Source organism: Gigantopelta aegis, chromosome 10 (assembly GCF_016097555.1).
Source record: "Gigantopelta aegis isolate Gae_Host chromosome 10, Gae_host_genome, whole genome shotgun sequence".
Lineage (NCBI taxonomy): Eukaryota > Metazoa > Mollusca > Gastropoda > Neomphalida > Peltospiridae > Gigantopelta > Gigantopelta aegis.
The window spans coordinates 52,531,286-52,555,992 of record NC_054708.1 but is presented as its reverse complement, the minus strand read 5'-3'; the positions used below and the strand labels follow the sequence as shown (position 1 = coordinate 52,555,992).

At 35.0% G+C, this 24,707-nt stretch overlaps 3 protein-coding genes across 7 annotated transcripts in view; 2 read left to right on the top strand and 1 right to left on the bottom strand.

Annotated features, from left to right (window-relative positions):
• Positions 1-16,726, top strand: part of LOC121382563 (golgin subfamily B member 1-like) — a 141,142-nt gene extending 124,416 nt beyond the window's left edge. For all 5 annotated transcript variants that reach the window (XM_041512029.1, XM_041512030.1, XM_041512032.1 and 2 more), the window contains 8 exons: positions 7,374-7,613; positions 8,506-8,563; positions 9,144-9,278; positions 10,076-10,206; positions 11,817-12,074; positions 12,626-12,757; positions 13,592-13,663; positions 14,252-16,726. In XM_041512029.1, coding sequence (XP_041367963.1) covers positions 7,374-7,613; positions 8,506-8,563; positions 9,144-9,278; positions 10,076-10,206; positions 11,817-12,074; positions 12,626-12,757; positions 13,592-13,663; positions 14,252-14,377 — 1,152 coding nt within the window. In that variant the 3' untranslated portion in view covers positions 14,378-16,726. The remainder of the gene's footprint in view (positions 1-7,373; positions 7,614-8,505; positions 8,564-9,143; positions 9,279-10,075; positions 10,207-11,816; positions 12,075-12,625; positions 12,758-13,591; positions 13,664-14,251) is intronic.
• Positions 5-6,657, top strand: LOC121382565 (ninein-like). Its single transcript, XM_041512034.1, has 2 exons — positions 5-1,164; positions 3,286-6,657. Exon 2 carries the CDS (start codon positions 4,278-4,280, stop codon positions 5,853-5,855), a length of 1,578 nt encoding a protein of 525 aa, XP_041367968.1. The 5' UTR covers positions 5-1,164; positions 3,286-4,277; the 3' UTR covers positions 5,856-6,657.
• A 3,947-nt stretch (positions 16,727-20,673) lies between the features above and the next one.
• Positions 20,674-24,707, bottom strand: part of LOC121383188 (cytosolic purine 5'-nucleotidase-like) — a 160,823-nt gene continuing 156,789 nt past the window's right edge. The window contains exon 18 of the mRNA XM_041513043.1: positions 20,674-24,188. Within this exon, the coding sequence (XP_041368977.1) occupies positions 23,913-24,188 (276 nt within the window). The 3' untranslated portion in view covers positions 20,674-23,912. The remainder of the gene's footprint in view (positions 24,189-24,707) is intronic.

Below are 24,707 nucleotides of genomic sequence, written 5' to 3'. Positions count from 1 at the left end.
TTTAACTCAAAGGACTATGCGTTGGGGGTAATTTCATGCCAACCACTTCCTCTTTCACTACAGGATTATACCTAGGGTAGTAAACAAGGAAGAAAAGAACTTAATGCATTGTCATCATTCTGTGATACACGGATTTGTGGGCATGATGTACATGGCCACAACACTGACTTTTCTCTTTTACTAACCACTAAACTTATTTGGCTGAAGTCTGTGCCCAAACTGCATGCATGAACTTCAACTGAATATAAGCTACCCCAGAAACCTAAAACCATAGATAAGTTTTAAACTGTCATGTTTTTGCAATCCCAAAAACACTATTTTTATATGCCAGTCATTGATGGGTTGTATTTCCAAAACAGAGCATATCAATTAATATAGTATCATCAAACCTTGCATTCATGTACAACTTGGTATTGTGGCGTGTTGTATACCATAACTAGGTCATTGTGACCTATATTGCATGTATAACTGTACATTAAAGGAAAACCTTGTCCAACCTATATCTTCCCCCTATCAATTAATATAAGATCATCAAACCCTGCATGCATGTACAACTTGGGATGGTAGTGTATTGTATACCATAACTAGGTCATTGCAACCTATATTTCACACATAACTGTACATTAAAAAAAAAACCTTGTCCATGCCATATTTTCCCTATCAGCTAATATAGTATCATCAAACCCTGCATGTAAATACAACTTGGGATGGCGGTGTGTTGTATACCGTAACGAGGTCCCTGCGACCTATGTTTGATGGGCGTATCATGTTCCTGTGTGGGTTTTTTGTAACATGCATTTGTCTGTAATGAGCTTATTGTTAATTAAAATTCTGTCGTAGCTGCTAAACCTGAAAATAGTGTTTGAGACATACCAAACTGAAAATGCTGAATACCAACAACGGATCTCTCAGTTGAGTTCTGAGAATGATAAGCTGTCTCTGGAAATCCTGCAACTCCGCTGTGTGGTAGAACAAAAGGAACTGCTGCGAGTTGAGATGGAGGAACTGAACGCAGAGATCACTCAGCTAAAATCAGACAAGGACGATCTTCGTCTGGAAATCAGTCACCTGAAGCTACTCCTTGAGGAGAAGGAGATTGTGCAGACCGAGTGTGAACGAGTGAAGGATGAGATTGGACAAATGAAAACGTTGCTTCAGAATCGGGTACATAACATACACACTGCACATGATGATGTCACTGCAGCATGGTTATAGCATCTATCTCAGGGTCAAGGTCACAGATAATGAAATAGCAGATCTCGGTACTGTTGGTTCACAATGATGTAGCATGATTCATACTTTATAGGAGTTGATATTTACTGTTTGAATGGCAAGGTTACACTTAATCACCATTGACTTTAGTGTTGTCACAGGAAAAACATGAACAACCATTGCATGATATTTACTATATGTCACATCATGATTTATACATTAATATGTCTGTTTTTAATTATTATTTTTTCAGATTTAGTCTTTCTCTATGATTTGTGGTACTTTACATTTTTTATACCACAATAATCCATTCAATTTTCCAAGGATCCATTAAAAGATCATACCTTTAATATTTAAATCGAAACAAAGCTAAAACCTACAAAACCCCCACAAAACATCTAACAAAGCTTTAAAACTGCCATAAGAAAAAAGTTCGTAAATATAAAATAGTTCTTATTGAACATGGTTACATACGATTAAAAAACAAAATCACACTAATATTAAAGTGCATGATCACAATTTGTTATTTTTATAATGCACATACATGTATATAATAATTGTCTTTTTTTTATGATTTCCATTGAAATGTATACATATTTGTTAATATTAACATTTGTAATAATAGCCAGTTGACATTAGTAAGGTTTAATAATTTGGCAAATAGTTATCCTGAAATGACTAAAATAGTATGTTGGTTGTGTAGTAAGATGTTTTAGCTCAATATCATTATATGTACCGGTACATGTAGACAGGCTAATTAATTTATAAATCTGTAACCAGAATTGCTTAAATTTGACTGTATTTAAAAACATGATGATTAATTATTTATAAATATGTATATATTTTATACTGAATAACAAAAGAATTTGAATTTTTTAATATAATTTTTGTTCATGATACAATTACATGTAATTTCACTGGACTGTCAAAATTGGCCTAAATGTACACAAGACACCATTATTTTAATACACAAAAATTAACGTGATTCAAACTGAATCATTTAAAATAAATAAAGTTTTGTTTTTCATTTGTTGTTTAGTATATATAAATGTAATAGCAATCTTAATACAAACCAGTTGTCTGTGATTGAATGTAAATTTTGTTTTTAATAATAAATGTAAAAAAAAAATCTGTGCATGTATTGTAAAAAAATTTGTTTTAATTGTATTTAATGATTGTATTGTAATGTACATTTATTTTCTGTGATTTTAATTTATATTTGTATTGTGTGATTATAATGTAGATTTATATATTTCTGTTGTAATGTTATACATGTATTTTGCTTTATATTCTTGTAATGTAATTGTACCTTTTGTAATAACGTAAAAATATTTTTTGAAAAATCATAATGTACAGTCTCCAAAAATTTCAACATTAAGCATACAGTTAATTGCCAGTCTAATTTTATAGTTTATTGTATCAACTGCAACAAATGCCAAATTCAGTATGTGGGACAAACTGTTAATGCTTTTAGCACAAGACTTTCAGGACATAGACATACTATTAAGTACAATAAGACAGCAGCTAAAGTTCCACAGTTAGCACCCCATTTCAATATCCCAGGTCACACCTTCAGTTGTACACTTCTAAGAAGTGGTGTTGAAGACCAAGCCAGATTGATTTGAATTCATTGTTTGAATTGTGTGTGGCCAAAAGTATTACATGAGTATGAAGCAAGTGGACAGTGAACATCTTCCTGCTTGATTGGACTTTATTGTTAAGTCAGCTTATGGTCTGAATGTTTTATTGATTAGTTAACATGAGTTTTAGTCAATCACATTTATAGCATTATACATTTTTATACTTGTGAGTTTTCTGCTTCTCTCAAACTCCTGAAGAATTCTGTAAATATTCTTTTAACTTGTTTGTGCTTTTTAAAGTGGATGGTTTTAAGACAAAAACGTATGTTTTAAAATAATGTACGACTGCTTGTTTTATGTGTTTGTAATGTAAATTTATTTTCTGTGACTAATATAAACATGTTTTCTCTAATTATAATGTAAATTTATTTTCTGTGACTAATATAAACATATTTTCTCTAATTATAATGTAAATTTGTTTTGTGCTGCTAAGATGGATAGAGTGGAGAGTTTAAAAGAGGAAAATTCAAAACTTCAAGATTGTGTTGAAGAGTTAAAAATGGAAAATGATGATTTGAAACAAGTCAGACATGAATATGATGACTTAAAATCAAGGGCAAGTTGCGATTATACATTCTTTTTAAACATCGGGGTTAGAACACTATTTTATTTTTTATTTTGCTTTTCCTCTTTGTTAGTTTAACAATTAAAAAATGTCCCCTGTTTTCCTCTTGTTAGAATAAAGGTCTGCTTTTTATTTGCCTACCCAAAGTTTTAGATTATGGTAATGTAGTCACTGTATTCATCCAACCTTCCAACCTTCCAACCTTATGTAGTCACAATGTTTTTGTAAAATGTGTAACAGACTGTTAATAAGTGTTAAGCAAGAAAAATATTCTGAATTGCAAAGTGTGGTCAGTTTGAAGTAGTTGGAGCCTTGAAAAATAAAATCACATGACCAAATATATTCCTTTTTTCTCTCTTTTTTTTCTAGTTTCAAATTTTGTTTCCATAAATAGTATGAGTGGTGTTTTAAATATGAAATTATAAATTATTACTCTGCAGTTTGAGTCGGTGCAAAATGACTTGAAAGAAGCATCACAGCAAACTGAAAACCAACAGGTCAACAGTTCTAAAGACCATAATGGTCGTCTTGATGAACTACATTCTAACACTGGAACTCTTCAAGAGGGGGACAGAAACTCACAAGCTCATTTACAGAATTCTGAAAACACTAATCCACTTCAGACGAGGGGATTTTCAGACAGTAACTTGCAACAGGAAATAGATGAGCTAGAAGTCCGAGTGGAACACTTAGAGGCAGAAAGACAATCGACGGCACAGACTACCAATGATTGTAACAAGACTTCACCACAGAGAGCACACGGGACTGGGAACCTGGAAGTAGAAGCAATAGATAAGAAAGTTAATGAAGAAGAAACTGGCCATACAAATCCATCTGTACCTACCACTGATCAACACGAGATGACTAGTTCAGCTGTTACTGTAGGGCCTGCGAGAAGCTATGAACAGTTTCTTACTGAATCTGGTCTGACAAAACCTGAACAGTACATTAAACCCAGACCACGGTCGGTACAGTCAGGTGCCCAAGAATGTAAATCTGATCATTTGATGAGATCTTGCAACTGTCAGACTTCAGAAAATCCTCCTGGTCAATCAGAATCAGAATCTACTGAGTGTAAAGACAAAGAAATTCTGCCTGAGCAACCAGCGGAAATAAAGATACTGCTGTCCCGCTGTAGGGAATTGGAAAAACTGAAGTCGGACCTTCAGGCTGAGCTAAAGGTTGCTCAGTCAAAGTTGAATAAAATTGTGGATCTTGAATCTGAAAATGAACACCTTCAGGAGAAACTTTCCTCCTTGTACTCGGAGCATCAGAAGATGGAATCGTTGGAGGTGAGAACCGCAAGCCTGGAGAGGGAGTGTGAAGAGAAAAATATAGAGATCAGAAAGTTGAAGTATCAGATTGAATCTCTTGAGTCTCTCGAGCTGGAGAACATTGAGCTGAAGCATCAGGTGGAAGGGAAGATTCTCGAACTTCAGTTTCTCACTTCAGGGGATCTCAGTGGGATGAAGTCCAGACTTCAGAAGTTAGCCAGTGTGGAGAGAGAGAACCGTGTACTAAATGAACAGTTGGAGGAAAAGATGGCTGAATTGGAGAGATTTAAAAGACTGTATTACAGTTTGTTAAATAAGACCAACTGTGCACCAACTAGAGAGTCGGGTCAAATCCTGAGAAGTAATTCACTTAGCGATGTTCAGAATAAAAGGATGGATGAACAAGAATATGAAGTGGGTTGTCTCAGATGTAGAAACTTAAATTTGAATAGTTCTGCAACACACAAATTTGGTCATCTTGAAGAAGAAAATAAACTCTTGAATTTACAGTTACACCATCAGATGAAGAAGAGCCAGCCTCAGGAATGTAATACTGTTAGTAGTCAAACTAATATACACATTGAATATAACCCTAATTATCCTGCTGTAGATATGTCCACTCCAGATACATCCAACACAGCTACTTCCAGTACATCAAACATGACTACTTCCAGTACATTAAACATGGCTACTTCTAATACATCAAACTTGGCTACTTCCAATACATCAAATGTAGCTGCTACCAGTACCTCAACTCTGCCTGCTGTACATTCTTCCAGTAAAACTGTTAATCACCACACACCTTCTATCAGTTTGGAAACATCATCAAAGTCATCAGATGCTTGTACAGAGGAACCAGTTAAAAGTGTTCCAGTAAGTAAAACTGTTAATGCATCAGTCTCTAGAACTGTCTGCAAAGCTCCAAGAGATGCATTTGTTGAGGATGATCCAAACAGCTTGTTGAAGACTTTGCGCTCCAAGCTGGAGAAGTTACAAGAAGTGGAGGCCAAAAATCTCACTGTGCAAACGAAACTTGAAGAATCGGCCACACTGCTGAAACACAGGGTAAATCACTTGGCGTGTTGCACTGATAGATCACCATGGTCGTGGGGCACACTCATGTTCAGCACTTCTTCACTTTTACTGTCTGTGGCAAAAAACTAATTTTTGTAAAATGGTTTGTGTTCTAGAGACTTGAAAAAATGAGATGTTGGGCTCTTTGATTTTGAAAGTCATGTGCATTTCTTACTTGATTTTGTAAAATACTAGTGCACTATATACTGTATTATTTTTTAACAACAATGTACCATTCATAAACTTGAACTATAGTCCAGTGTTGTGATTCTTTTGTTGATAACAGTCTTGTATTTTTCTTTCTATGTGCAAAATGTATTTTCATTGCTTTGTTTGTTTTTTAAAAAACCCACCATATTAAGTTGCAACCTATATCCTTTCATCATATAGATTTTTGGTACTACTAATAGCTATGTTAGTAATACATGTATATATTTGCTTGTCTTTCATTGTTACAGCATAGATAATGTTTGCTGATCACTTGACCTGTAGTGATTTGTTTTTAATTTTAGAGTGAACTGTTTCAAAATGTACAAACTAGAAACAATCCTGGCTTACTGCTATATTCAGTTTGGTTTAATGACATTCAGTTTGGTTTAATGACATTCAGTTTGGTTTAATGACATTCAGTTTGGTTTAATGATATTCAGTTTGGTTTAATGACATTCAGTTTGGTTTAATGACATTCAGTTTGGTTTAATGACATTCAGTTTGGTTTAATGACTGTATTGTGGTAGTTTTGTAAAACATCATACTTATGGTCTTGTGAGTCATCTTTATTTCAGCTTTATTAACCGGCCTCGGTGGCGTCGTGGTTAGGCCATCGGTCTACAGGCTGGTAGGTACTGGGTTCGGATCCCAGTCGAGGCATGGGATTTTTAATCGAGATACCGACTCCAAACCCTGAGTGAGTGCTCTGCAAGGCTCAATGGGTAGGTGTAAACCACTTGCACCGACCAGTGATCCATAACTGGTTCAACAAAGGCCATGGTTTGTGCTATCCTGCCTGTGGGAAGAGCAAATAAAAGATCCCTTGCTACTAAATGGAAGAGTAGCCCATGTAGTGGCGACAGCGGGTTTCGTCTCAAAATCTGTGTGGTCCTTAACCATATGTCTGATGCCGTATAACTGTAAATAAAATGTGTTGAGTGCGTCATTAAATAAAACACTTCTTTCTTTCAGCTTTATTAATTCAACAGATGTCTTAAGTATTCTAAAAAAAGAAGAAGCACTTTTACTTTTTTCATCATACTGTTATAAGATTCAGTTAATTTTAAATACAGTGAAACCCCTCTAAACCAGACCCTCTATAAACCAGAATTCTCTCCAAACTAGATACTTTTCAGTCCCTTTCGTAGCCTCTCTAAACCGGATACACCTTATAACTGGACTTTTTACATGGTCCCATAGGTGTCCAGTTTAAAGAGATTTTACTGTAGTTATTTACATTTTTCAGTCATTGGTGTAAATTAATTTTGAAATGTTATATATGTTTATTATTATTCAATCTATGAAGATCTTTACCCACCCCCTCACCCCCCCCTCACCCCCCCAAAAAAACCCCACTTAACAACAATTAAAAACATAATGGTATAATTTTATTTACAGTATGATGACTTGGAAAAACTAAAGCAAAATTCTTCTGATGTTGCTGCACTGCAGACACAAGTAGCACAACTTGTTCAGGAATGTAAAGAAAAAAATGAACTGATCCAACAGCTTATGAAAGAACTTCAGTCATTAAAGCAAGGGGAGACCACTCCATCTTTGGTTGACAGAGTTACACATCTTGGTACAGCAGACTCGGAACATTACAGACAGCTGACACCATTGAACGCACCAGTTTCAGTAAGTAACTTTTTCGGTTTCAATAATAGTTTTACCCAATTAAAGGCAATTATTAGTAGCTGTCGGTAAGATTTTAGCAACCTGATTTCTTTGACTGTGTATTATTATTTTTCTTTTGCATTTTGATTGTATTTCACCAGCTGTATCTTCAGGATTACTAGTTCATCAAGATTAACCTCACATGCAAGCACAACGGCGAGGTTAATTGGCCCAAGCCATTCCACCATTAGCTGTTTCTGGACAACGGTTCCGAGAAATTTTGCTCGGGACAAAATTGCGGTCAAAATAATGATTACCATCACATTTTCCCACCCTAATCATATATTGTGATCTATTTCGAGCTCACTGAGACCAAGAAATACTTACTTTGAAACAATCTTCACTTTGAATTAAAGGAAAAAAGTCCGACTGTGTGTGTTGTTTTACCGAGCGGCCACTTTCTAGCAGCCAATTACGGTGACAGTCAATTTCATCTGACGCGCATGGCAACGTTCTAAACACCGGACTCATACGCCTTTCGATTGTTATCTGTATTTCCCACTTTTAAACACACTGATATGCTAATTATTAGTATTCACTATAACTTAAGAATTTCAGGGTTTAAAAGAGTATCTTTATATAAAAAACCACACAAAATCAAAATAACAAGCAAGACTCATTTTCATAGTCTTTTAGGTTTTTAGTTTTAAGACACTGAAAATGAGTCTTGGAATATATACATGTATACGGAAAAGATACTAGGCAAATACATTGTATCGATCAACTCGCATGTGGAAACATGCACAAAATGGAAAGCAGCCCTGAAGTTAGATGGAATTCAGGCCTCAAGTCAGATATTGATACTGATAGAGTACAATGTAAAAAGACCTGCTCATGTGGTTTATGTTTTCAGATTGTTATATCACCAGCCGAGAGAAGTCTGGAAACTCCACCTCAGAACACACAGCCAAGTGAGTTATTGGTTTTGTATTTTTTTAGAATAATGAAGACTAGGACAGAGGGTTATTAAAGTATTTTTAACACTATTTATTTTGTTTTAACAATTCCATCTGTGAAGTCACTTCTTTCTTATAAGTTAAAAAGAAAGAAAAAAGGCTTTAATTACATGTATGTCACTCAGACAGACCTATTTAAAAAACATTTATGAACTTAAGATTTTGATACCTACGGCAATTTTGAAATGTTTTTGCAACGGATAAAATGTTCACCGATGGCAATTTTAAGCCTGCCTACAGCAATTTTAAAACAGCAACTTTTTCAACAAATACATGTATAAAAAGAAAAAATAGTCCCTTCAACTGATACTGACAATAATTCATAATGCAACTATGGCAATTGCCGTCAGTGCCATTGTTATGTTTGAGCCCTGTGTAATGTTCAAACAAACCATAATAAAATAATGGAAATATAATTTTCATGTTGCATAATTAATCATTTTCATATTTATAACTGATTCTTAGACATGGATTTTTGCAATGATTGTACCATTAAGCTTATGTTTCATAAAGCTAAATTAAACATTATTTACAGTGTCCACCTCCACCCCGGTGAGACGATCGAATGGAAATGTTCATCACACATCGATGACTCAGACACCCCCGCAGACCAGCGTGTCGTCTGCCACTCAGACAACGCCGAGACAGCAGCGACTGTCACCAAAAAGTGGTCAGTAAACTGGTTTGGACTAATATAAAACAGTTAAATCTGTATGTGTAGCCATTTCTTATGTTATGTGACCAGTGTATATTTATCTGGTCTACAGCATTATGTTTAAAACATTCTCAGGGCTTACCCTATCCATTGACAAATTAGCCGTTTGCTAGTTTTTATACAAAGTGGCTACAACATTTCATATTTTGCTAATAAAATTCTCAAAGCTCACTCTGTTCATTGGCAAATTAGCCGTAACCTAATTTTTATACATAGTGGATACAACATTTGGCTAATAAAATTTTCTATAAATTAGCCACTTTTGAATAATTTTAAAGGAACTAGTCTTCATGTGAAAAGTGGCTAAAACTATTCTTTCCAGTGTGAGCAATTCATTCTATATTTTGTTGTCTATTTTAGTTTAAACAATATTTTATTCTGCAAACAAATACAGTGATTTGGGATTGGCCAACAGGCTAATGTCAATATTAAGGCCTCTCCCTGCTTGTAATATATTTTGATTTGTATAAGATTGCATTTTTCAGACAACAATCATGTTTCAAAAGCAGTTATGAAAGTGAAGGTTACAATTATTAAATAATTTAGTAGATTTAATGTTTTAAAATTAGTAATTATCCTTTTATAACTAGTATAGGTATATTATATAATATCTTTGATACAAAAGTAAAGATCAGCAAATTTCAATGCAAATGTCATGCCTTAGCAGTTCATTAAGGCTTGACATTTTTCACTTCTAAATGTCAGAATTATCCCATATCTAATATTTTAATTTCTATATTTTTTATTTATAGCTACTCCCCAACCACCAAAGAACTTCCGCATTTCACGCCTTATTGGAAACACTGGCATAATGTTATCATGGCAACCAGTAAAGTTAATTGAAGATGAGAACAGCAACAATTCATTTGTGACTGGATACAGGGTAATTAAACTGACTTTTAAAAAGTGTTGTTTCAACCACACTCATTTTGTATCACTTAACCTATTAGATATCCATTAGGTACATTACCTGATTGATTACCTAAATGGATTTCATGTTTCTTTGATCTGAAGCAAAAACATTGCATACATCTAGAAAAATCATTAACCCTTTTATAGCCGGCCTCTGTGGCGCAGTTGTTAAGCCATCGGACTAAGGCTGGTAGGTACAGGGTTCGCAGCCCAGTACCGGCTCCAAGCGAGTTCTTAAAGACTCAATGTGTAGGTGTAAGGCCACTACACCCTCTTCTCTCTCACTAACCACTAGCCAACTAACAACTAACCCACTGTTCTGGACAGACAGCCCAGAAAGTGTGCTTGAACCTTAATTGGATATACACACAAAAATAAGTTGAAATGAAACCCTTTTTATTGCTAGGTTTCTTAAATGTACTGGTCCAGAGTGGGTCACATCGTTAAAAGGGTTAACATGTAATACCATGCTTCTTTCAATTTTGTGGAGGGCAGTCACTTTAGCTATTGTTTTTCTATATCATCTAAAAAATAGAAACATTCAATGTGTGCGGTATTTTTGTTAAGTATCTGGTTTCTTTGTTATGAAAAATCATGTTAAGCAAACAAAAACAAACTTTTATCTTTTCATATATTTCCTCACCTAATTTTTTTATTGCCTGGTCCAAATATCTGAACAACCAGTCAACTGATCAAATTCTTCCATTGCCTCAAGAACACCCATTTCCATTCACATGAAAGTTAAAAGTTTGTTTTGTTTAACAACACCACTAGAGCATATTGATTAATTAAATCATCAGCTACTGAATGTCAAACACTTGGTAATTCTGACATGTAGTCTTCTGAAGAAACCTGCTATATTTTTTCCCAGTAGAAGCAAGGGATCTTCTATATGCATTTTCCCAGACAGGACAGCACATACCATGACCTTTGATACACCAGTTGATGAGCACATACTTTTTTTCCAACTTCACCTGACCTCAAACAAATGGTATTTTCCTCCTATGTTAGTGGACTGGTCCGAAACATCGCAACAGCCAATGGGATGGCTTAAAATCATCTAATGAGTTCCAATCAAGTGACTGAAGCTTCGATGTATTGTCTTTGGTTTCCAAAGTTCCATTTCTTTACAATCGTCATATTTTTAGGCTTTAGTTTGGGCACTTCTCTTTAATAGATTTAGTTTTTTCCACTTCCGGTCTTTATTTGACTTTAGTGGCAGGACGTAGCCCAGTGGTAGAGTGCTCGCTCGATGCACGGTTGGTCTGGGATCGATCCCCGTCGGTGGACTCATTGGGCTATTTCTCGTTCCAGCCAGTGCACCACGACTGGTATATCAAAGGCCATGGTATGTACTACCCTGTCTGTGGGATGGTGCATATAAAAGATCCCTTGCTGCTAATCGAAAAGAATAGCCCATGAAGCGGGTTTCCTCTCTCAATATCTGGGTGGTCCTTAACCATATGTCCGACACCATATAACCCTCAATTAAATGTGTTGAGTGCGTAATTAAATAAAACATTTCTTTCTTTCTGTATTTGACTTTATTATTTTGTATTGGATATTTGATTTTTCTTCCAGCTATTTTTGGATGGGAAGATCTGCCAGCAGATTTGTAATGCCCGCACTTCAAAAACTGTGATAGAGAATGTTGATGTCAGTGAACCTCATCACTTTGCCATACAGACGGTGACAGTGAATGACCAGACGTCGTCAAGGGTTGAGTTGATTTACGAGGGGGTCGTGGAGGTGCCACCAGGGGGCGACAGTGACGGAGGCTCGTCTCTCGACACATCTATCATCTCCAGCCTTCATTTTGACGAGAACTACAAACGTTTGGTAAATAAGAGATATGGATTTATTTAAAAAAATAATTAATTAAAGTTTATTAATTAATTATTTTGTTAGCAAGCATAACAAATGATGCAGCCTTCATGTGGGAAAACCATAGACTGAGTCTGGTTAGTATATTTTGCTCTGCTGACTTTGTAAAAATGAAAATGACCTTGGGCAAAAAATCCGCTAAATGTTTTTATTTCTTGATAGTTAAGGAGTCACTGTAGGCTTTTCATCAAAGAAGTGGGACAGGGAATGTTTTTGGTAGATTAAAAATCTGGAATTCATCTGCCTATTATACAGATTTTATTAGGAACGGAGTTGTTTTGGTTAAGTCGAGCACAGAAAGTTCAGTCAGATGACATTTTCTAAATACAGTACATACACATGTATATTATTTGTTAATGAAATCAATTTTACTTTGTGTTTACTTAGATCTTTATCAAATAAGGCTATCCTCAGCTGTTCAGATTTACATTTCTACATGTATTTATCCTTTATATTACCAGTATTTGTAATATAAGTATTAATAATGATGCTTTTGTTTTCAACAGTTTATGGGTGTTTACGACTACAACCCCCAGAAGCAACCCGACCATTACTCAAAGTACGAGCTGACATTCCGAGCTGGTGATATTATAGCTGTCTATGGTGGACAACGGCCTGATGGGTACTATCACGGCGAGGTGAGAATTTAACCTTGTTTGTGTGCAGGGGCGGGATGTAGCTCAGTGGTAAAGCATTCGCCTGATACGCAGTCGTTCAAGGATCGATCCCCATACATGTAAGTGGGCTCATTGGGCTGTTTCATGTCCCAGCCAATGCACCAGGACTGAAATATCAAAGGCCATGGTATGTGCTATCCTGTCATGGGATGATGCATATAAAAGATCCTTGCTACTAATGAAAAAATGTAGCAGGTTTTTTCTCTAAGACTATATATCAAAATTACTAAATGTTTGACATCCAATAGCTGATGATTAATAAATCAATATGCTCTAGTGATGTTATTATTAAACAAAACAAACTAACTTTTTATTCAATAACATCTCCCTGGGTCATTCTGTCCCGGGTCAGAACACTGGCTGGACATGTCTGAAACCTTAGTGGTATAGGGGCATGTAAAAATACTCAGTCAAAAGTCCCTGGGTCAAAGTTCACACAAGTTTTGTGACATATGTTACTATTGTCTTCTATGCAATAAGCTGTCTGCAAAACAATAAAAATAAGTCAGACCAAATTGTTATCCAAAAGTAGCAAATTAAGTTAACACCATAATATAGGTCAAACAGAAACATTAATTTTGTACTTTTGGTGAACTCCAAACCTTTTTTACTTTTAACTTCTGTTGCTTCCATTTGACTTGCATTCTTCAACAATTGAAGAATATCTAATACTACTGGTAATTAAGGCTCAAATTATGCAATTGTTTGTTTATTAATCACTGCTTTTACAGATTCTATAACATAAAAATAATTTGAGCTGAAATACCTAATTTTGTGTAAATGTATTTCCTGCAGATTGATGGAAGAAGAGGACTGGTGCCAAGTGGTTTTATAGAGGAAGTACCGCCCAGTCGAAAGTTTTCACCGGTAAGTGTAGGGTGCTGAACATAACTAAACAGAGCTTTCATGATCAATAATTTCTTACAGCAAAAAGATAATGGTATGGGTTTACAAAATATAAAAAATAAAACACATAATTTAAAGCTGGAATTACTTCCTTTCTTAATGATAATAAAAAAAAAGATTTCTCAATGCAGTTGCCCCTAGAAAACTTTTAAAATAGAGCCCATTTTTATTAGATCACTGAGCTATTGCAATCCATTTTCATCTGTTGTCTGTAAACGTTTTACATTTTCAATGACTTCTTTAAACCCACCTGACCAATTCCAATCAAATTTGAAGGGAAACTTTCTTTGCACACAGAGAAACAAATTGGTGAATTTGGTCATTTTGACCTCCTCTTCAGGGACCTGAGGGTCAGGGTGCAAAGAAACGAAAATGAAGCCAATATTTTAAAATCTTTTTACTTCCACAAATGCTATTTCCAAATAGACTTCATAAATGTAAAGGTCGTTAGATTCAGATGATAATGTGGGGTGTAGATATTCTTTGATAATCTGTTATTTATTAACATTAACTTTAACATTCTGATATTGCTGATTGTTCTGTTTTCAGAATTCTCTTTCCCCATCACCAAGTCCTCGACCGCTGCAGTCTCGAAGCCCTCGCAGCCCTCACAGTCCTCGCAGCCCTCACAGTCCTCGCACTCCAGAAAACCGACGGAGGACATCACGAACGTGACACATTAATTACAAGTTGTGTTAATTATAAAACTGTTGTACTGCAAGTGATCCAGAAGTGAAAATGCAAATGAAGTTCAGTCAGACCGCTTCCATACATATCCACAGAGAGACAGATTTTTAGTTGATAATTTAACTACCGCAGAACCAGAAATTCAGTCTTAAATGCTACAAACTGGAAATGTGATTGAGATACACAGATGCAGCAAAAATGCATTTGGACTTCCAGACTCTTAAGACTATATTTCAAAATTACCAAATGTTTGGCATCCAGTAGCCGATGATGAATAATTCAATGTGCTCTAGTGGTGCCTTTAAAGAAAACAAAATATAACTGGACTTCCAGTCAACACAGGATGCAAGAGTCACCAAGAAATAAAGAGACTAATATATCAGATATTCTAAAATGCACCACAACAGTTCAATACTATTTCATGATTGAGGTGTTAGAGAGGTGTCTGGTTATCTGGCATTAATACCACGGTATATATACCAAGTGAAATGTATATACCTGTGATTCATGAAGTAACCAAAAAGTCTCAGCATTCGAAAATTGATGTAAAAACATACAGGCTTTATTCATATTGCTGTTATATAGGTCTAGATAATTTGTGTGCAGTTTAAATTACTCAGTATTTCCCCCATCAGTTAAAGCTATAAATAAAAGTGCGTATTATTATATCCTAGCTACATTTGATAATATTACTGAAACATTTTTGGTTGAAGTTTCTTATTTATTGTTTACCTGGGATTTTTTAATGCTAATGCTAATATTTAATCACCATAATGAGCAATTTGTGTTTTTGCTAGTGGTGGCATAAATACCTTTTGTGATTATTATTTAGTACATGTATTGGCATGGAATATAAATATATAGTAGCTTTTATATAATGCTGTTGACACTGTTCAGCGTTTTGGTTAGTTATTTGAAGGTAAAATGCCTCATATTTAATGATACTTTGTCCATTGGTTGAATACCGTATTTTATGGATTGTTGATTGTCAGCTTGTAAATACATTGTGAAACGAATCATAATCCATTATAAGTTAAATAGCATAATACCGCATGCGCTTCCAAATCTACAGACTGATCAACAATTTGTGAAACCCATGCCAACATTGATTACAAGTCGTGTGTTTGGCCATAGGACATTTGTAGCAACTATTTTAGGATGTGTGGACAAATGTAATTTTGTCAGCTAGTTGTGAAATGAAAAAAGAAACAAAAAAAGATTGCTTCATAATTAGTCGATATAAGTTTTATACATCTTTAATTTCATTAAGTAAAAAACCCAAAACAACAAATATATTTTTAAAAATTGAAAGAAAAATTGGATACATCAGAAATAGTTATTTAAAAATGAAAACTGATTTAGCACTGTGTGCTTACCTAATACAACACATTTGAAAAATGTGCATTCATATGTGAGATATGGTATAAAAACCTGTATAATTTTTACATCAATTTGAAAATGATACTTCAGCAGCTGTGGACAAGGTTTGTTTATTCATTTGGAAGATCTTAAGTTGGTTATCTCAGCATATAATCTATATCTGAGAAAATGAAATATGTTTCAGTTTAGAAAATCATTTCACCCCCCACTCCAATATGGAATACTGTATACACGTCTGTAGTTGTGCGCAATTTGCAGTCACTTCTCTCAATGTTTGTGAACTTTTCCATTGTTCTTATCAGTTTCAGCATCAAACGAAAATGTTGAATCTTCTATCACAAGTTGTATTGTGAAACATTGTTATGCATATTCTCATTATTACAATTTTTGGTGCCAATTTTATTTATTCATTCCATTATTAATATTGGTTTGATGTTAACGACCAATTTTTCGCGAAGAGAAGAAAAACCATGCATATATACTCATTACACCCAATCTCTAGCATATTCGTGATCTCGTTCTATCACTGTGTATATATATTTTGTACGTCTGAACAAAGACTCCCTATTTATTTGTAGATATATTCTAGTCTAGTCTTATTATTATGTATTACACAACGAAACAGACCCATTTCCTGAGCCAAATATCAAAATATTTATACTGTTAAGGTGTGCTTTGATGAAGTGTAATCTAAAAGTTGAAATGTACTGTAACACACTTGTTTTTTTTAAGTTTGTATCGTTATTCATGAAATCATCTTAATGAAGTGTATCATTGTTTAAAATATTGGTTATTTAAGGAAACGAAGCCAAGTATACCAAAGCAATCCATATAATGTTTATTTCACACTGTGGAATGTATTACTATGCAAAAAAAAACAAGTACTCACAAAAGATGTTTTGTTTCATATACTTTATTACAGCAAGTTACGCAAGAAAATTAAAAGATTACATTTAATGATGTGCTGTGTTGTCTGTTTCTTTTTCTTCCTTTTGTTCGCTTGTTCGCTACACACATCGAGGCCAGCTGTGACTATGAACGATACTGTTCTCTGTAGATCACTTCTTATGCCGTACAGCTTCTTCTGGGGAGTTGTTGTAGTTGGTGAAGCAGCAGACTGGCAAAAAGTCCAGGTAGTCTCTCTCAACTGCTGTAGGTTTATGCAGTCTTGGATGACATGTTCGGTCGTCTGTTCTGCTTCTCCACAGGAGCACATGGAACAAGGTATCATCTGGAACCATGTGTATGCTGGTTCAGCCTGTTGTGTCCAGTCCTTAGTCGGAAAATGATGACCTGTTCCTGACAGGACAGCAGGTAATAATCATTGGTTTGTTTGGGAGGTCTATAGAGATTTAATATGGGATTTCATCTGTTGTCGGTTTGATTTAGGACTGTTGCAATGCCTGTCTGTCGTCATCCCATAGATAGGATAGCACATACCACAGCCTTTAATGTACCAGTCATGGTGCACTGGCTGGAGCGAGAAATAGCCCAATGGGCCCACTGACAGGGATCGATCCCAAACCAACTGCATCAAGTGAGCACTTTACCAATGGGCTACGTCTCGCCCCAGACTATGATGAGTGCATTTTGTTAGGGAGTTTGGGTCATGCTCCACCAGACTATGAGTGCATTTTGTTAGGGAGTTTGGGTCATGCTCCACCAGACTATGATGAGTGCATTTTGTTAGGGAGTTTGGGTCATGCTCCACCAGACTAGATGAGTGCATTTTGTTAGGGAGTTTGGGTCATGCTCCACCAGACTATGATGAGTACATTTTGTTAGGGAGTTTGGGTCATGCTCCACCAGACTATGACGAGTGCATTTTGTTAGGGAGTTTTTGGGTCATGCTCCACCAAAAAATACATTAAACAAAAAATATTCGTTTGGAGCAGCAGACCTCGACGTGAAAAAAATGCGGGGAGTAATTAACTAGTTTTACGTAGACTTTGTCATAATGAATAAATTCAACATACAAAACAGATGTCGAAATTATAAAATAATACAGGCAAACCCGTCCTAGCGGATTTTCAATGTAGATGCACTCATAATAAGCGGTCACCCGTCCTACACACCCAGCGGCCACTTAAACTGGATCCCCAAGTCACTGAAGTGCCTGCGTTAAGAGGCCACAATTAATTTTTTTAATTGTAAACAACAGTGACAAGGTGCAGCAGATAAATAATTTTCACACCTTCATGGATACTATAGTACCCATTCAGTCTGACAACTCCACAGTGTATCAATTAAGAAACTGATGGTGGAACACATTTAATTGCCGCTGAGTAATCTAAGCTTGACAGTGGTAGAAAAGACAAACTTGTGAGAGCATGGTTAAACGGTTAATTAGTGCTTTTCAATTACATTTTGTTATTTCTAAAGAAGGTGACATGTGGAAAGGCAATTAAAAAAACAAACGCCCATAGAGTACATATCCATCAATTAACCGTACAGACAGTAAAATAAAATACAGATTGTAAAAGTTGCACCTGTATTAAGATAACTTCTTTTTTCGTATTTTATTTTTTTGGATTAAAAATTCAAGTCTCCCTACTGTTAAAAACTTTACCCTCTCTAAAGTTTGAGAGAAAAATGACTTCGCTTTATGATTTTGACTTCACGTGAGGCCTGTATAGTATTAACTACATGTAAACTAAATGTCACCATTCCGACCTTTATGAGATCATTGCAGAGTAAAACATTGCTGGTAGTCCATTGTGACAATATTGAAAAAGGTCTGCAACAGGCTTTGGTGATAGAGAAGTCAATGTAGTGGTCATTAAAACTTGCTCTAGGTGGGAGCCAGTACTGGGATGCACACCCACAACCTATGGTACCTATATGGTTTAAATAATGCATCAACTTTGTACATGAGATATTAATGTAGAACCAAATCTGGTTGTGGGGTAAATAATTAACCCTACAGATTAAATTTTTAATATAATAAAACAAAGTCCATTTTTAATTGCAATTCAACACTTTATTACAAAACATTACAATGCTTAGCCAGGATGGGCAAAATATGTGAATGATTGCAAAAATATAGCACAATTATACATTGTATGTTGTAAATGTTTTTGGAGATTACACAATTATACATTATACTCCTTTAATGTACATGTACAAATTTTGTGTTTATACAGATTTAAGACAACTATTTGGAAACAGGTCATGTGTAACAAATGGAATGTCTAGTCATGATTTACTACAAAAAAACAAAAACAAAAAACAACATCAACAAACAATGAAAAAAAAACCCTAATAACAACCGACTGCAAAGTATTAGTACTATAAATTCATCAAAGTGCTGGAAACTCATGGATACAGCATATTAAACATTTTGTCACCTTTAAACTATAATAAATTAAATACAAAATGGATTCCTATGAGATTCAAGCTACAAAATATACTACATATTACAACAAAAAGTAACAAATAAGACTTTTTGATAAACAACAAATATAATGCGTATATAAAATAAAGTAGAAAAATACAAGTATGTAATGCTGCAATTTTAATATAACAATTTTGATCAGAGAAAGTAGCAAATAGCCAATAATACATTTAATCTAAGTGTCAAACATTTTAGTTATATTCCCTATGTAAACATATTTTTTTAATGGGACTATTATATGTTCTTTTCCACAAAATCTTTTTCCAATGCTGGTAATGTTAAAGGGAGCATCTTGTCGGTTTTTTTTGCCTTAGCAAGACTTTCAATTGTTCTTCTTAACAAACTAAACATTCATCCGGCTTTTTCCTATTTTTTTAAAGACACTAGCTTACATTAACTATAAATACATTCCTCTGACCAGCTTTTGAAGGCTCCCTATTTTTTCTCCTTAAGACACTAGCTTACCTTAACTATAAAATATACAATTAAATACATTTGGAAAGACCTCTGACCAGAAGAGGACTAATAACATAATGAAGGCTTTTTTTGGCCCTAGCAAGACTTCCGATTGTTCTTCTTAAACTAAACATTCATCCTGCTTTTTCCTATTTTTTTTAAGACACTAGCTTACCTCAACTGTAAAAAATTTAATACATTTGGAAAGACCTTTGACCAGAAGGATCTAACATAATGAGGTTACATAGCATATACTGGCAACTAATTGATAGGCCTCAGATTACAGTTAACTTCCCATTTGGTTGTCCAAAATCCGGAAATTTGACCGCGCAAGTAGTCTGCTGTTTGACTGACAGCTATGAAGTGGCAACTGTTTGACTGAAGTGACAGGGGATAGCATGTAGTTTGCAAACATGTGTAACTTGTTGACATTGAAGACTTGTTTGTGGTAATTCTGGCCCATGCAAAAGTAGTGCTTTTTGTGTAAAATGGGTGTACTCCGGCCTGGTTTAGAGGGTGTGTCTGTTTAAACCAATATGCTGGGAGAAAGAGCTGGACAACAGGGGTTGTCCTTTTCAGGATATGTGTCCCAAAGGTACATACAAAACTTCATGGGCCTGCTGATATTAATAAAAATGTTATAGCCACTAAGGCTATATAGAAACATATAGTGAAATTAATTGTGGTCTGAGGCCAATTTTTGCAGAAAATGGCATGTGCTATTGTACTCCATACAGGTTTCAAGCTCTAACATACTGTACACTAATTAACAGCATATAAATTTACCAGTAATATATACTGAACACCAAATCAAATGCAAATCAGGGTTATATGGTTAAAATAGGTGTGAGGGGCAGAATGTAGCCAATGGTAAAGCACTCACTGATGCGTGGTTGATTTGGGATCGATTGCAGTGTATGGGCCCATAGGGCTATTTCTCGTTCCAGCCAGTGCACCATGACTGGTATATCAAAGGCTGTGGTATGTGCTATCTTGTCTGTCGCATGATGCATATAAAACATCCCTTTGCTATTAATGGGTAAATGTACTGGGTTTCCTTTCTAAAACTATATGTCTAAATTACCAAATGTAGGACATCAATAGCTGATGATTAATAAATCAATGTGCTCAAGTGGTGTCATTTAAAAAAAAAAAAAAAAAAAAAGAAGAAGAAAAAAGTGTATTTGATCCAAACGCTCAATTCAAGGAAATTATAAATGGTATATTAATCTGTAAGTCTGTTGAATGTCAATATGTGTTGATCAGTTCTTACAAAAGTCAACTTTTAATGTTACAGCTCATTGACGTTTCTTTTTGTGTCAATACAGAATATTAAATCATGACAATTTCAGCCAATCCTAAGTAGAGTACCGGTAGTGGTAGAAAATGATGTTATTTATAGAAAACACTGTGAGATTCACCCTGCTATCAAGCCATTCTACAATCTTCAAATAATGGGCTTCCAAAAAACCAACAATGATAATAACATTTGCCCCAAATTTGGTCCCGATATTAAAACATTTAGGTCCTGGCTCATACACTATCGTATTTGCACAAGTAAACATATCACTACCAAGCCCTCCTGTCCCACACTTAGTCACTGGCAGAGTCAGAGAATTAAGCCCGTGATGGGCATGCTTGAAAACATTGGGTCACATGAGCACGTAAACACTGTTCAGGTTCAGGTGCTACCAATATACAAGCAGATGCAGAACTTTCTTTTCCTACATAAATATTTGATGGCACACCTTAAACTATGACACAAAACTACCTCATGATGCAAGGCAATTTAAAATGTAAGGCACGGCATGTTAATAATTACCACAAATATAACATTAAAATTGTTTTTGAAATAATGACGGTGATAGTTGGCAAACAAATGGCTCAGATGTTTTGTTGTTCTTTTTTTTAATTAAAGTAGAATAAAACCTATACCTCCAGTTACATTTTAAGTGCATTTGTGTGCTTTATCATACAAGTGAAGCTATAGTTTGCTATGATTGTAGTTTGACTACATGATGCTAAAACAAAAATGCAACCCCTCCCCTCCCCTCGCCTCAGTTTGCTCATTTCATATATACCTTACATACATGTACATATATAGCACCAACAACACCATATATTATGTTTTTGATTTTTAAAATTAAAAAAAAAGAAGCTACGGTACATGACATTGTATATAAACACATTACACAGTAACAAAATGTTACCGTTCCTACTGACACTGGCAGTTAGTCTTCCTGTGAAGTGTGTGATAAAAGCTTAATTATCAATTTTCATTTTTACATTTACCGTAGTTTGACACCCAATAGGCAAATGTACTTTTTGTGCTGGGGTGTAACGACATTCATTCATTCAAACTATCATTAATTACTCCATGCAGTTCAATTATATAATTTCTATGTCTGAATATTTCTGTGAAAAATACAACCAACTTGAGATGGTCATGTGATACCTATCTTACAAAACATCAACTTAGGTCGACCACGAACATGTTCATTTAGCCACCCTCATGCCAGAGCACCACCTTGTATTGCTGTTACACTAAATATTATAAGTAACTTCAAACCAATGTGATATTTAAGTACTACAGAGATCAACCTACTTGTTATCATCAAACACAGATTTCAAAACGTAAATAAGAATTTTGTATTAATTTTTATGATGAACTATTTCCTAAACCGGACTACATTAAGCTGCTACAACAAGTAATGACACGACAAATAGTGGTGTGTTGCCTAAAGTCTATTTATAAACACAAGGTTCAACATTTATGAGAAAAGACTAGACAAAATGTTTAAAGAGAACAAGCTATATAATTGTCGGAATAGAAAGATGTCTTCAGTTTTAATGTTCACATGTTCTATACCATTTAATTACTCAAAATCTAACAGACTTAAAAATTTAACACTGAGTTTGAGATGATCAACAAAATTCAGGTTTGTATCAGTGGCGTAGCCAGCGGGGTGTGGGGGATGGGGGGTGGGGGTGGGGGGGTCCAGGAGGGCCATGGTTAAAAAGGTTCCTGTGTCATATCCCACTACACAGGTGCCAACCACCCCCCCCCCCCCTCCCTTACAAAATCCTGCCTACGCCACAGGTTTGTACCAATTTATTTTTGTATGATCAAGTCCAAATTTACTGTGTCATGATACAGAATGAAAATAAAAAATCTGCGGAATTCAATATTTCGCCTACCATACACCTATTTGATGTCACTGTCAGCTGCATCCATAGATGTTCATCTCGATGCGTGTTTAAAAGAGAAAAAAACCCACTTTGAAAAAAATACTTTAAAAATTTAATCAAATATTACATTTAAATTATAATTTCATAAATTTTAATTTAACTTAACAATCATTAAAATGAACATTCATAGATGTAACTATAAACCAAGCTTCTTGATGAAGTGGTGCTAAACATGAAACTTAAACTTAAATGCAAAAGTCGACATTGTCGCCACTGCCATCATTGGAAAATTTATACCTACATGTATATCTCACCTTTTAAAAGCACAACAAAAACCACTGCATCTTCCTTTGAATAATGTATTATTAGATTTAATGCCCCATGTTTAAAAAACCCAAAATGAAGCCAAACACAAATTACAATATTTAATGTGTTTAGCTTTTTTAAATGTCTTGTGTGTTCGAAACCTCTGCGGTATATGAGCATGTTAAACCAAGTTATCATCATCATCATTAAATGTCTTGGGCTCCAATCTTGATTAAAAGAAACCCACCAATACACTAATGACAAATACATTTGACAGTGGTGTAAAAGCGTAGATAATTAATAGTAAATCCATACATTGTATTAAATATTACAATTTTACTTAAACATTTAAACACAGGAAAGTAATGACACGTCAGCGTAGTCAGGTCTATTTCATCACTGACCATTATCTGTCAAATATATATATGTAAGCAATTTTTTATCTGCATTTTCCATACACCCACTGCTGGAATGAGAAATAAACTCATGGGATAAACCCACATTGTAAGGGATATTGGAACTTCTCTTTTGTACATGATATGTATAAAACTATTATTTAAAGCCATGCTTATAGCATCAGTCTACAAATACTGTACACAGTGTTGACCAATATACTTATATTTCAAACAAAAAACTCTCAAGCTCTTTTTATAGTCAAGTGTCAACAAATTACAACAGTACTTCTCAAACCAATTCCTGTAGCAGTCTTACCAATCAGAAAATCAATCAGAAAACACTAAAGCAATGTTAACCACTGTGTACCTATAGGGCAGTTAACCAATCAGAATTCAGTTTACATCACATCTCACTTCCATTTTCAACATTCAACAGGTCCTCTGATTCGTCCAAAACTGGTCCGCCAATCTCGTCGTCCTGTACCTGAGTTATCTGCTTTGGTGTGGGCGCGTGAAGGCGGGGCACGAGGCTGTCTGCACGAATCAGAGGTTTTCTCTTCTGAACCTCTTGTTCTTCATCGATATCATCAGTCATCGACCGTGTTCGGTGCGTAATTGAAGGAAATTTTCTGTCTAGTGGTAAGTTGGCATCATGACCGACTGTTGATTCATGTGGCATCTGGAAGAAAGTAATATTTTAAAGCATTTTATATTTATAATATGTTGCTGCTCTGTACATTTGAAATATATATACACAGAACAAATACCATCAGATTTGTTGTGTATGGAAAATAATAAAGATCAAGAAAATATCTATGGTAAAAAACCCACACTTTTTCTAAAAAAACAAAACAATATACTGGTATTCCACATGCCCCCCACCCACCCCCAAAACCCCCCCCAACCCATGCAGATAATTAAAATCTCCATAGCATTGCCGATTGATGTGAAAAATTGCAGGGGTTTAAAGACTGACATTAACTTAACCTTGTGACTACTGAATTAATTTTTGATAGTGAATGATATTAATCTAATTATAATTAATGTGAGAGCTGAAAGTGACCTACCAGCATGGCCAGAGCTCTGAAGATGTAGCTCAATGGGTAGTGAATGATATTAATCTAATTATAATTAATGTGAGAGCTGAAAGTGACCTACCAGCATGAGTGGAGCTCTAAAGATGTAACTCAGTGGATAG